Raw genomic sequence first — 14,135 nt, 5'->3', positions numbered from 1 at the left:
GTAACAAGGTGGGAGACTCAGGGTCACTTTCTCTGCAGACTTTTAGTGCCAGTGGTTGATTTCTTGTTTGTTCAGCATAAAATATTCGATTCAGATCTAATTCCTCAAAATATCAAACCAGCCGTATAAATGCATCTGCTGTTGTCCAACCCATACTATGGAAAGAAAGAATAACAGTGATTGTAGAAAAGCTGTTAAAAGGAGATTTAAATTTCCTTAGTTTGATGAAATATAATAAATCTTAAACCATATGCAGACAAGATGCCTGCAAAGTATGCCTGGTATTATTTCTGTGGATGTACAAGGCTGTATGTGCACTGGTCCAGTTGAAAGATGGGCCTAAACAAGAAATCTTATCTTGCAATTACGAATCTCTAATGGCGAGTACCCAGTAAGAGTGGGTTTGAGTGTATTGTTGATGTTCACAGTTCTGTTTCACCTCACATAGGTGTTGAATGGGGGTGTGGGTTTTATTATATGGGGCCATGAAATCCTATTTCCAAAGATTTTCACAGTCAAATTCAGCACAGGGTAGAGTAAAAATCAGTGATGGTTTTACTTTATTTGCAGTGAAATAGCACTGAATACTACCTACTGTGTACCTTTAAATCATAAATGACCTTGGTTTTCTTTTACTCTATTTTTTGCTCCTGAGAGTAGCACTGACAAGGACTTTTTAATCCATCAGACAGTTTATAGACCCTTTCGTAGTCACAAGAAGCAAAAAGCATCTGACTAGAAGGGAATACATGGGGCAAGTTCCTTGCTGGCTATAATTTTGTTGTCATTTCAAGTATTGTGGTAGTATAATTGATGTGACAGGACTGGGCTTTAGACTTGGTCCCTTAGCTTGTGCTCACTTTCAGTTTTAGTCTCTCTCTGTCATTCATTTTGATTGGATAAGATTTAGGTGACAAACATATGCATACCTTTGAAGCTTAGAGTAAGCTTAGATAAAAATTCAATGTTATATGATGATATCATGCATATGAAACTTACAGCTCCATGGAAAACGTAATAATTGGTGTCACCTTACAATACAAGGTAGTATAGTGTGCTGATAGCATAGCCAGCAGGAGGCTCTTTTTTATTAATATTATAATTAAATGATTTTCTGGCTAAAGGCCAAAAACAGATGAGAGTTGATTGTGCAGTGTCCACTGTTGCTTGGCACTATTAGTTGCATTTTCTAAAAAGAATTGACTTGACATCTTGTTTTTACAGGTTGTTATTGATGCCTTCAGGTTGATCAATGCTAATATGATGGTCTTGGGACATGAACCAAGACAAACAACTTCAAATCTGGGTCACTTAAACAAGCCATCTATCCAGGTAAACCCAGTGTTGATAGTCCTGTAAATTGCAAAATTTATTCAGCAGTTTTGGGGAAAGGTACCTAAAATGAGTAAGCTACAAATTGTTTATTGTTCTCTCTGTAGCATTTTTCTGCATGCATTTATAATTTGTGATTCATGACTGTAGTTATATATGTGAAGGGTTTAAAATTGGGCCCTAAATTAGATACCTAAGTGTGAATGCATGTGTAAGTATATACTGCAAAGGTTAAAGTACAGATTTATGGAAATGCAAACTTTTAAAAATGACAATTGATGTCATACCATGTGATGCAAAATAGGTACTGTTCTCAGTACTGCAATTTAAAATTGCTGCTTATTAACATCTCAGCTTTCCTAAAGAGAAGTTATTCTGAAGCAAATTATGCAAAAACTTCCCTCTTCATTAATAATTGTGTCTTTCTACTCGATGCATATATAGGTTCTTGCTTAATATGTAATCTAGATTTAACCTTGTATTGTCTCTTAAATAATTAATCTCTGATTTTTATATAATGCAGTAATTTGCTGAAAACATGGTGGAGTAGGAGATTCAATGGATAAGTAGGATGTTTGATCAGCTTCAACTGTAATATTTCTTTTGAGTATGTTGTCTTATATTTCTTTGCAAGCGTTTATGAAACTTAAATATTCAGAGTTTGATTTCTGAAGTTGACTCTCACTAGTAAGACAGAAACACTGATCTTCAATGAAGCAAGCAAATCTTTATTTTGAGAAATAGCTTCTGTCCTGAAACAAGTATCCTCTGGAGTGATTAATGCTTTTGTCTGTGTCATTCTTCTGCCTCAATGTTTTATTCCTTTTTTTTTCTCTCCAGAAAACTTTTCTTCCCTTACTGTGCATTCTAAAAGGCCTGTGTACTTGCAGCCTTGAAGCCTAATCCCTGCTCTTTTGATCCATTACTTGTACAATGAAAGTAACATTTGCTAGATAATCATCCCAGAAAAAGACTTTACACTAATCATAGTAGATCTGAAATAAGGGCTAAACTTCTGCTGTAAGATAGGTGCCCTTTGGGAGTTACTAGATCACCATGCCCCTGTCTTTCAAAAGATCAGTTGTTTTTTAATGTTAATGCATTGCAACTCTTTATTATTTATAAAAATGCTAGCCAAAAAAATCAGACAATTAAAGAGTGTCTGCTTCAGGAGGTTATTGTGTTTTACTTTTGACTTTTTGAATCAGTAAAAACTGCGAACTATAATGAGTATGAAATAAGCAGCTAATACTCTTGATTGGATATAGGCAAGTCCATGCTTGCATGTTTCAGGGCTTTTCTAACTGGGCTTTTCTGGAGTGTGTATAATGACCTCCCTTGGAAACCCCTGTAGTATTGTTCAACTTCATTATTTTAAGATCACTGTCACTACAGCCTGGCATATTTTGGCCATGGGAGTTTTGGGTTTCTGTTGTTAGAGTGGATATTTTTTATTTTGTTTTTTTGCAGGTTGGCAGTCAGCTGTTGCAAATGTCACTGTTAAGCTAAAAATCATAGTTTAAAATGATACTCTGTTCTTCAAACTGCGAGGGCTCTTGCAGTGCTGTTTTGCTTTTTTTTCTAAGGTCGTGAATAAAATTCTGACCCAATTGAGGTCAGCAGCAAACTTAATATTGATTTCAGCTGTACTAGAAGCAGGGATTTGAAGACATTCCTTAAAATCTCAGGAATAAGAACAGTATGTGGCTTGACTTCATTCCTTTTCTGTTTGTTTTCTTTTTTTTGTGTTTCCTTATCAACAGCTTTTTTTACTTGCTCTTTGAGCATCTAATTTGTGAGGCTTGTTGGAATTATGGTTTTCATTTGAAACAAAACACATGAAGAACAAGCTTTGCTGTAAAGTGTTTTATGGGTTTTAATTTAACCTGTTGCAGTGGCTAAACTACAACTAGTGTTCAAGTTTGAAGTGGAATAATTGTTTACCTTTTACATTTGTCCGCTCTTCTGAGTGATTTCAGAAGGGGAGAGGAAAGAGAGATGATAATAGGGGAAGGCAAAGATGTTTGTGAAATTTTAGAAGCTTTAGAAAACTCCCTAAATATCTACAACTGAGTTTAAACACAAACAAACCCCCAAACTTCATATGCAATCATTTTGAGTGAATTAAGAAAATGGCAGTGGAAACTACTTATTGCTAATAGTTTCAACCACAAATTACTTTATTGATGATAAAACCTGTATTTTACAATTTTATTTATAATAAGTGGCACAAGTAATGGTTATCTGTAACTGCTGCTTCTTGTAAATGTAACCATTCAAGTAGTTTTGTATCTTTGTATATGTGTTTGCAAAAGAAATCTGTTTTAAATGTATGTATGAGAACATTTTCAGCTTTCATACAGATAATTTTGGAATACTGAAATAGTAAGTTGCATAAGATGCAAATACACATTCATTCTGGGTAGCCTTAAAGAATATATTTAAGCATAAATAAGTGGAATGATTGATACATAAGAAATATTTACCATTAATTTTGCATGTTTTATCTATGATTTATCATATCTCATTTCTAAATGTATACATTATATGTAAAATTTTATTTGAAAAATAGACAATTTTAGTTGTGATGAGGATTAACCATAGAATTTTCTTAACTCCCCACATCCCCTAAATACTAATCCAATTCACCCTTAGGTCATAAATGTAAAAAAAAAAAAAGTGTGTAATGCACATGAGCAAAATAGAAGATACATGCATATAGGTGTCACTTAACCTAATCTCAGTTCATCTGATTGTGACATACAGTTTTAAGGAAAAATTTGCAAAGGGCATAATTATAATGAGAAAACCTTTTTATCATTTAAAGTTCAAAAATAAAATTAGCTTTAATATCCAAGGTTAATTTGATGCCCATAGTCTAACTGATACTTGACGTGTTTAATCAGCTGCTCTCTGTATTATACCTTAGAGAATGAACTTGGGAATGCTGGCAGTGCTTGTAAATAAATAGATAGCCAACATTCTTTTGTTTGTAACAGAAAGAGGCTTATATATTAATAGAAGTGATAACAGAATTTATTGAGAGAGGAAGGATTTGAGTGAAATATGTTTGTGCATATGTATCGGTCAAATGTTTTCAGGCAGTTACCACTTTTTCCTATGATAGTTGTTACTGTGTGAAAAAATCCGTGGTTTAGAAATAGAAAGTATAACTGTCAACGAACACTGAAAGAGAAATAGGAACAGGTATATTTACTTGGTACCTACTTATAGTCTCTGTGTATTTGTTTCTTTGTGGTTTTTCTTTTATTTAAGTGATGTTTGAAGATGGCTGTATTTAAATGAACTCTTCCCTTCCAGTATTTCTTAATTTCAGTGGTGAGTAATTTTTATGCAGTCTTTTCCCTGAATTTTACAGGCACTAATTCATGGACTAAACAGACATTACTATTCCATCACTATCAACTACAGGAAGAATGAACTAGAACAGAAGGTAATTGTTTTTGCCTTTATTCAGAGGACAAAGGACACTATACAAACAAACTATTTAAGATTCGTGGCAATATTTTGATTTCGACTGCTGATACTTTGAGTAGTTGTTTTAACTCTTGTGGAGTAGATGGCTTTTCTTCCAGAAAGCACATAGATGTGTAGTCATGATGATGAAACCTTACAAAACCACATTCTAATATTCATTTAAATAGCTTGACGTCTACATTTTATGGAAAATCCTCATGCTGTTCTCTGCACTTAACAGGCTTGTGGAAAGTTTCAGTTTTTCAGTGGTGAAGCTGAAAGACATACTAGCTGCCTTAGGTTTTCACAGCCTGGAATTCCAAAGCTAGAAGACCATATTTTCCCAAACGGAATTACATAACCAAGGAATCTCAGGTTTTTATTGGCTATAGTCACTTTGACAGAAGGTGCTTCCAGTTGGTATGAATGGAGCTCGCCAAGACTTCACTGAATATTAGAAAGTAGTGATGTCCTGTATTTACAGAAGGAATTATTTTTCAGTTACTGACAACAAATTTTGTCAGTTACTTGTGTATCAGATTTCCTCACTTACAAGTAAAGTCTAGCTTGACAGTCTCAACCAGGAAAACAAACTGAAAAAAGAAAAAAGCTATGCCTATGTATGTTCATGGCCTTGTTAGGGTTATAAATTCATCACAGAGTGGAGTTTATGATGAAATAAAATAGTTTTCTCACTTAATTTTGACTTTTAGAGGGCTAGAAGTAATAAAAAACTCACAATTTTGAATAATGGAAGAATATATATGCAAATCAGGGAGTTGAGAAGAATTTGTTAACTGTATAACCCTTTTTAGGGTTGTATCGGACTTTCAAGACCTCACTATTACTGAAAAGTGTAACTGATTTAACAAAAACAGCTCTCGGGAAACATCCATGGAGCTTCCAGAGGTTATTGTGTCCGTTCAAATACAAACAGTGCAGCCAATGCAGTCTTTTCTGAAGTTCCAAGTGTGTATTTTCTTCATACAGCTTTACATGGTCTAGTGGAAGGTGTCTGGTTGGAACTAGATGATCTTTAATGTCCTTTGCAACCCAAACCATTCTATGATATGTGAATTATTGCCTTTGCAAGTAGGAGAATAATCTTGACAGCATTAGGGAAACTTTAATCTGTGAGGCAGCAACTATCTCCACACATCCTTCATAAGGCAGGTTATAGGTATCACAAACCCCCCTCGTGATGGTGGTGATCTGTTATCTCCATCTGTAGTAAGAGTACATGCTTCATGTATTAGATGAGGAGGCCATCACACCAAACCATAATTTTAAAATCCAGATAGCCTAGCTAAATTGTCCATATGCAGTTTGCCTACAACTCCTTCTGTCAGTAACTCAGATCTTGCTAATACAAATTATGACACAATTTTTCAACTCAGTTCATATGTTCCAAAGCCAGGTTTTTGGAAGCTGTACGTAGGGTGAAACAGACACTTTTTTCAGGTGATAGCAATTACAGGGCTTAAAGATTCTCAAAGATGTCTGTAGTAAATGTTTGCAAATTGAAGGCAAGCTGAAACTGTTTGCTGAAAAGGTCCTCCCTACAGACCTCAAGTGTGTAGAATATACACAAAATATGGGGGTTTTTTCTTTATTCATGAATAACGGGAAATTGCCTTTGTAGCTATTCCTTCACTCTTTCAAGAATGACATCAGAGTGTCAAGTAAAAGATTTCAGGTATTTCTGATAGTCTCCATGTTTATCACCATCAAAACTCTATCACTTTATGTTGTTTTTGGGGCTCTTTACTTTGTAGGAGGACAAACGGACACAAGTCATGCTTTGGTTGCTTCTGAAGTTCACTGTGTCACACCTGTGGCAGCTGCTTGCATACAATTCAAGATAATTAGTGAAGCCTAAATAACTATTTCATACATTTAATCCAAGCATTAAAGTATTTTTCAGCTTTGTCAGAGGCCAGAAGTTTCAACCATTCCTTATTTGACAGCTAAAATATTCACCTTTCTGTTAGCTCTCCTACAATGCAGTTGTGCATTCTCGACCTACGGCAAAACTTAAAAAAAAAATTACAAAAGAAAAACCTAAGTATTCCTGTTAAAGTAAATGTGACCCTGGTTTCCATGCCTCGTTTTTATATTTAGGGTTCAAGATGTTTGATCTTTAAAAAATTATGCAAAATCTGCTTCCCATATTTAAACATTGTAAGATCAGTATTTTTTTATTAATTTTCTTACTATTATAAATTCTTTTTATGTCAAAGAGAGATGTTCGTAGCATTTTGAATGTATTTTACAATGAATGTTCTAAAGAGGTTTTGTTTTGCAGATGTTGCTAAATTTGCATAAGAAGAGTTGGATGGAAGGTTTGACACTTCAGGACTACAGTGAACATTGCAAACTCAATGAAACAGTAGTGAAGGAGATGTTAGAATTAGCTAAGAATTATAACAAGGTATTCATATCCCATAATGATAGTCTAACTGTAGCTGCGTTTATGAAGTGAAGAAATTTATTACTTAATTTCAGAAGTAAGAAGTTGATTATCAGAAGTTTTATTCAGAATGATTTGTAAAGGAGTAGACTAAAAGAACAAAACACTTGTTGTTTTGGACCTTGGTAATTATTTGATTTGTATAATGCGTTTTCAGCAAAGAGTTTCCTGGATTTGGCTAAATTAAGCACAAGTGCGGCGTTAACGGCCTTCTGGAGACTGTTTCTTACTGATAAACTATGTATCATTTCTATGTGAAGTTGCCTGTTAGCTTTTCAGGCTTTGCCACACAACTTTTTGCCCTGAACTAGCAAAGCATTTAATTACATGTTTGCTTTGAAATGTGAGTAATCACAACAATTTTGTATCTTTACTTAGTGAAGAGAATAGAAGATTTCTGTAGATCAGAATAAACAGTTCATTGTATTCTTCATTCCTTCAGTCAAGGACTACTTGACCAGTATAGCAGAATAAAGGTTATTTAGCTGTATCATTCCAGAAAATAGATAGTAACTGTTTAGAACACATTCCAGAGCCCAGTTTAATATTCTTTTTAGATAATTAAATTACTATTGGTGTTGTAAGAAAGAGGAGTTACAGTTGTTTGTACTGTTTTAATACTGGCACTTACGCTTAGAAATATTTTTTATAAATACTAGATCTCAACAAGCACTCTGAGTAGTAAGCCTGTCAGTCATTCTTGATGAGTGCTATTTTTTTAACTTCTTAGAAGTCCTTAAAAACAAAATTCGACATTACATTCACTAGTTAAATCAGTGGATTTACTTTATAAATACTTTGTGTTTGAAGGCAACAGAACATTATAAAAATGTATTAAAATAAATTACCTTAAACAGTATAAAAATTCATTGAGATCAAACCTCCAGTAGTTAAAACTATGTAGGTATTGTTATTTTGGTTCTACTTTACTAGTTTAACTGTCTTCAACTATCTTTAACTATTGATACCACTCATCTAAGATTTTTTTGCTTAAAACCAGTTTTATGAATATGTGACAATAAAACCATTCATGAGTATTTGCCTTGATCTTTTGCACTAACACTTAGTAATTAAAACCACGTCTGCTGAAAAGCTGAAGTGCCTTTCCTTTTTGACTTTCTGAAATGTGTTGCTGTTTGATTGTTTTTTTTTTTTTTTTTTTTTTTTTTTTTTTTTTTGAGAAAGAGAATTATGTTTTGAGAATCTTGTGGCTTGGGGAAAAAGTAAATGAAATCTGAAACACTGACCTTTTCTGTGTTTCTTTCACAGGCTGTTGAAGAAGAAGATAAGATGACACCTGAACAGCTGGCAATAAAAAATGTTGGCAAGCAGGTGAGGTGTGATGAATTAGAGTGAGGTGGAATGATATGCTTCGTTCATTCTAAATATTAATTTTTTTACATGCGCGTAGGTGATTTTAATTCTATGTGCAAGATATTCTCAACTCTCCAAATAATTAATTTATTTTCATTGAAGATTGGTATGCAAGGAACAAGGCTTTGGAGTGTAGGTAATGGGCAGAATATCTGCAAGTAGTGTTCTACATGCATATGTATTACAAACTGAGAAGCAGCGTTGAGATTTAGTAGGGGTTTGTTGTTTTGGGGGGTTTTTTTAAAACTTATTTCCCGAAGAGGCATAAAGATATCCAAGTCTGTGTCAGAGAGGCCAAAACTGTGGAGACTTTAAAAAAAAAAAAAAAAGTAATAATTGAAAAAATAGGAGTGTTATTTATACATTATCACAACTAAAGAGCCAGCTCACCCCTGTCCTCAGTTCCTGATCATCACTGAAACTGAAAACACCCACTCAATTCATTATATCCCTTTGCAATGTCAGGATATAATATCTTTATAGAAGACTCAACAGAAAACTGCATTTCTACGTTTGATTTCAACATAAAGGTTGAGGAAATGTGCTTTGGTGAGGGAGAGGAGAGCAAAGCAAGTTTGTAAGAGGTTGTGTTCAAGAAGGGCAATGAAAACAAGGAACAGCTTTAGCAATATCCAGTGTGTCCTTGAAGAACTAGTATTTATTGTATTGCTACTAGCAGTAGAAGAATTTAAAGGATTCTGGATTGCTCCTATGTGTCAGCTTCTAGCAGCTATGTCATAACACATCTGCACTATTGTTCACTCACTCATGTATTTCTGTAGCATTCAGAACAATGGAGTTTATGCACACCTACACATATATAAATATATATATGTGAAATAAAACATGTAAGAAGGGTTGTATTTTAAGGGTTATGATGTCATCTCAAACAGAACTTGAGCTTCACTGGTTGAAATCATTTTGCATACATGAAAAAAAATTTATTTTGATACAGTTCTTTTTTAAAAGAAAATAATTTTTTTCCTGATAAAATTATTTTTATTTAAATTACAAAATGAGTCAGCTAAGTATTTCCATGTAGTTTTTTTAATGCAACTTGTATAAAAAGCTTTGTAAACAAACAGCTGCTCACAATAGATATGTTCCTCGGTTGCATAATTTTCTAGGAACAGAGAGAATATTGGAGAACTCTGTATCTTTGAAAATTAATTAAGAAGGACAGCTTACACAGATTTGCTAGTACGCTTTTATGTAAACTGACATGGTTTCATTAGATTTTTGACAATAATTCTTTTTAAAAAAGTTAAAATTTACACGCTGTCGTCCATATTTTAAATTCTTTACACAAAAAAAATGCTACAATAATACTGCAATAAAGTTTAGAGATGTTTTTTTAAATGTGCCTGATAATTTTACAGTACTTGAAGATTAATTACTTAATCTCAATTCTGAAACTGAAGAAGTGCATGAGTATGCTTTTTAACCAGAAATAATCTTACTGTTCTATGCAGATGCACATAAATGCCTACATCAATTGAATAATAGTGTGTGTGGATGTGTATTTTCAGAACACTGCTCAGGCTTAACATTCTATTTTTCAGAACATTTGAACATAGCATTGTGCATTTTTTTTTTTGTAATGGATATAAATATGCTAATTTTCTTGCAGTCAACACAACAATTCAAAGACTGTGTTACATCATGCTTGAATCTTTACAGGATTAGAACACACATTTTTACAAAGATCTGAAAGCAAATTGCAACGTAACAGAACTAAGGTTAAAATAGTGGCCTTAGTGAGAGGCATAGTAAATCACATATATTTTGTGTTGTCCTTAAAACTCACAGCTGACATGGTTACTTATCAGATGCTGGATACAAATTTACCTCTAAACCTATCCTCAATTTATTTGAGTGATAGTATGGACTAATAAAATCTTATTAATGGAAATTCAGTCATTTGTGAGGTCTTGTTAGAATGGGAAATTTAGGAGCATTACTGGCCTGTGTTCCTTAACTCACAGTCCTCTTAGATAGACCTGAAGTAAATGAAATGTTTCAGAGATGTGTTTGAGTAATTTCTCTCATGACATCCTTTGTGTTTCAGGACCCCAAACGTCATTTAGAAGAGCATGTCGATGTGCTGATGACCTCAAACATTGTCCAGTGTTTAGCTGCTATGTTGGATACAGTTGTATTTAAATAACCGATTTGCTGTTTGTGATGCTTTCTGTGTATATTTGTTTATTGTTTCTAATACTCACAAAGCAGAGACTGTTGAGGCTATATTTGATTAAACAGAGACATCTGACTTCATTTGCAATGTAAGTGCAGCACTATAACACCTTTCAGTCTCTAATTGTGCAGTTGCTTCAGTTTCTTTATGTCAGGGTCTTTACAGATTCCAAAGCATTCAAGAACACAACGTGGGCAAAAATGTATTACGTTTTCATTTAATATTTGGGGGGAAAATCAGTAGTACATATATATTTTGATTGTTCCAACATAATAAAAATACATTTACAAACCCATCTTAAGTTCTGGAAGGCCTTTTTTGGGAAAGGACGGCAGGAATTAAGAGTGTAGGAAAAGTGCTGGTAAAGATTTATTTCTACCCACTGTAAAACTACTGAGATATTAATTGCTAGGACAGCAAAAATTATTTAATGAAATTTGGCCTCCATTGATTACCAGATACTCTAATTGAGATTAAAAAAAATAATAAAATTAAATTGTAGTAGTGCTGAATTCTGAGGATGTAGAAAAAACAAATATTATTCAAACCCTAATATCCACTGAAGACAACTGCCCTTAAGAAATTTAATTCAGTTACACTGATAACTGAATCACACAGCTCTCACAGGTGGTGTCATAAATAGCGGTATTCTGAGAATAGACATTAAAGTGACAGAGGCTGTACTAGGTTATATGAACCCTCCCTCCTGCGAAAGAGAATGTACATGCAATGTCCATATATATATATATATATATATATATACACACACACAAATATACATATATATATATAAAAAAAAAAAAATGGAAAGAGTCCCAACTGGAGTGTGACATTTAAAACCGTTTCCACTTCCTATGTTCATAGGAAGGCAGGTGGGTTGGCTGCTTGGTTTTAAGCAGTCAAAGCCAAATACTGGGTTTGGGAAGTGACTTTGGGTTTGGCAGGGGGCTGGTTGGGGTTTTATGTTTGGTTGGGGTTTTTTGTTTGGTTGGTTTTAAGTACTTAGGCTGATTTGATTCTTTTGGCCGGGCAGAAGTGTTCTCTTTCTATGCCACTTCCAATATTGTTTACTGTGTTTTGTTGTGTTGGGTGGGTTTTTTTTAAATAAATGGCAACAATTGTGGCAGGCAGATACTTTAAAACTAGATACATCCTTTTGTGTTGAAGATTATTTTTTAAAATTACTTGACTTCTTACTTTCATAGTAAAGAAATAGCCCATAAAATTGTCTTATTTTCTACTTTGTGCCCAGTAATTTTCTATTTGCATATTCATTGCTATTCAAGGTTTTTCTTTTGTTTGGAGTTTCTTATTTAGGCCTTTTAATTTACTATGTTGGAATAACTCTCTCTCAAAGTATATTTAGTATGCACTTCAGAGGGAAACATGCAGATTTTTGCAGCTGCCCTCCTTATGGCCTTCCCTCTGCCCCCACAGTAGGCAGTAGAGTATCAGACTGGGAAGATGGAGACATACCAAACCACATTTGCCTGCATATAGTGAAATGGAAGTGCTTTCTGGTGCTTCACACTACAAGCCTGCGTATCATCGAGGAAGGCTGTATTGGGGCCTTGCTGTTGTCTGATGTGTGCATACAGTGCTGCACCCCAGGGTGAGATGGGGCAGGAGCTGATCAGGGGACCTGCCCTGGGGTTTGTCTGCCAGCGGGGCTCTGCGTCCCCACTGCTGTCTGCTCCCACGCACACGTGAGACGCCATGAGTTTGGCAGGTCGTGGGTGCCACGGTGTTGCAGAACAGGAGAGGAGCTATCGCAGCGCTGCAGTGTGTACATGCGTGAAAGGCCGGTGTAAGCAGGGAGACAAACCAGGGAGTCTTGCATGTTCGAAATTCCTTTTGACAAACATACATCTTGCAGAGGGTAGCTGAAGGGAGTCTGTTGGAGATGCAGATCTCCTCTAGTATGAGCTTGTGCTGCTTTCTATCCGCTCCTCAGTTTGACTTGGAGGCAGTTTTCCATTTACCAAGATGTTTCATGAATAATCGAAAGGCTGGGTTTTGGGGCAACTTTCCTAAATTTTATCCAGTGCTTTAGGAGCTACACGGATGATTTGGAAGAATGTGTGCATGCAGTGACCTGAAATGCAGCAGCCTGTGTACCATCTTGGAGGAAGAAAGAGGTTTTCAAGCAGCCACCTTCTGAGCCTCCAGCCACAATGGAGCAGACCTTCATTAGCAGCTTGACCCCTCGTCACCTGTCAGCACGAAGGATGGGCATATTGTATTAGCAAACCTCTCTCCTTCTTTCTATGACGATTCTGTAACACCACCTGCCATTGCATATCCCCCTATTATACCAGTTTAGGAGTTGTGCACTGAGGATTTTTGGCATATATTAGCACTTCCATGTGATTGGCAGCATGCCACTGAATTCATTGCAGCTCCGCATCTATATGGGTGTAACTTCATAATTCAGGGCAGCACTTCCCAGGGTTTACCTGCATTTCGACCCATCTCCTGCCTGTATAAGTCCATTACCTTTCTGTTGCTTTCAAGCAGGGAAAGGGAAGGGTGAGCAAACTGGTGAAACAATTGTCAGAAATATTAGTTAGAACTGATATTAATAAAACTATTTTCTTAGCGCTGAAAGGAGAAGGTGTAATATGGAAAGCTGCATGTGCTGTACCACCCGACTGCAAGTAAAACAGTGAACTGCTTGCTTTTTGCTTCATAAATTATTTTATTAGAATAATTTCCTTGCAGGCAGTATGCGTACGATGGCTTCTATGAAATGCCAAATAACCCAACTAGCTCTTGGTTAAGCAACAGAAAAACTAAACGGCCGTGGGATTTTAGAGCGTTGAAATAAGCATCCTGACAAGTCCTCCTGGTTCTAGGCTTCTCTGAATTTGAGTTTGCAAAGTTTCAGCCTGGCTTCAGATGATTATACGCTGGTCTTGGTTTTATTATATGATGATCCAGGCGGCATTAACTGTCAGCGGAATCTGAAGCCGGCTGCTGGTGTCACCTGGGATGAGACGCCATCTGTAAAATACCTGAAGTCCAAACCGCTAAGGGGAAAATGAAAGAAGAGAGCTCCTCCCCGGGCAAATAACCGATGCTTTTAAAAACTCACAAGCTTGCTTAGAAAGGGAAATCGAGACTGATGCTGGGCAGAGGCGGGGTGGGAAGCGTGTCCCCCGAACTCTCCAGGCGCATTTTCACACCTTGGAGGGTCCCGCTTCCCGTGAGCCCGCGGCTCACACGGACGCGCTGCGAGACCCGCGGGCCGGTCTCTTTCGCTAAGGGGGGTCCTCGGCGGGCGGG

General features: G+C 35.7%; 1 protein-coding gene across 1 annotated transcript in view; it reads left to right on the top strand.

Annotated features, from left to right (window-relative positions):
• PSMD14 (proteasome 26S subunit, non-ATPase 14) overlaps positions 1 to 11,143 on the top strand; it is a 44,463-nt gene extending 33,320 nt beyond the window's left edge. The window contains exons 8-12 of the mRNA XM_010166917.1: positions 1,225 to 1,332; positions 4,712 to 4,786; positions 7,115 to 7,240; positions 8,549 to 8,611; positions 10,722 to 11,143. Coding sequence (XP_010165219.1) covers positions 1,225 to 1,332; positions 4,712 to 4,786; positions 7,115 to 7,240; positions 8,549 to 8,611; positions 10,722 to 10,820 — 471 coding nt within the window. The 3' untranslated portion in view covers positions 10,821 to 11,143. The remainder of the gene's footprint in view (positions 1 to 1,224; positions 1,333 to 4,711; positions 4,787 to 7,114; positions 7,241 to 8,548; positions 8,612 to 10,721) is intronic.
• The last annotated feature ends 2,992 nt before the right edge of the window (positions 11,144 to 14,135 follow it).

The sequence above is a fragment of the Antrostomus carolinensis genome, unplaced genomic scaffold, assembly GCF_000700745.2.
Source record: "Antrostomus carolinensis isolate BGI_N321 unplaced genomic scaffold, ASM70074v2 scaffold40090, whole genome shotgun sequence".
NCBI lineage: Eukaryota > Metazoa > Chordata > Aves > Caprimulgiformes > Caprimulgidae > Antrostomus > Antrostomus carolinensis.
Note: the sequence above shows the minus strand (reverse complement) of the source record. Positions and strands in the feature narration are given on the sequence as shown.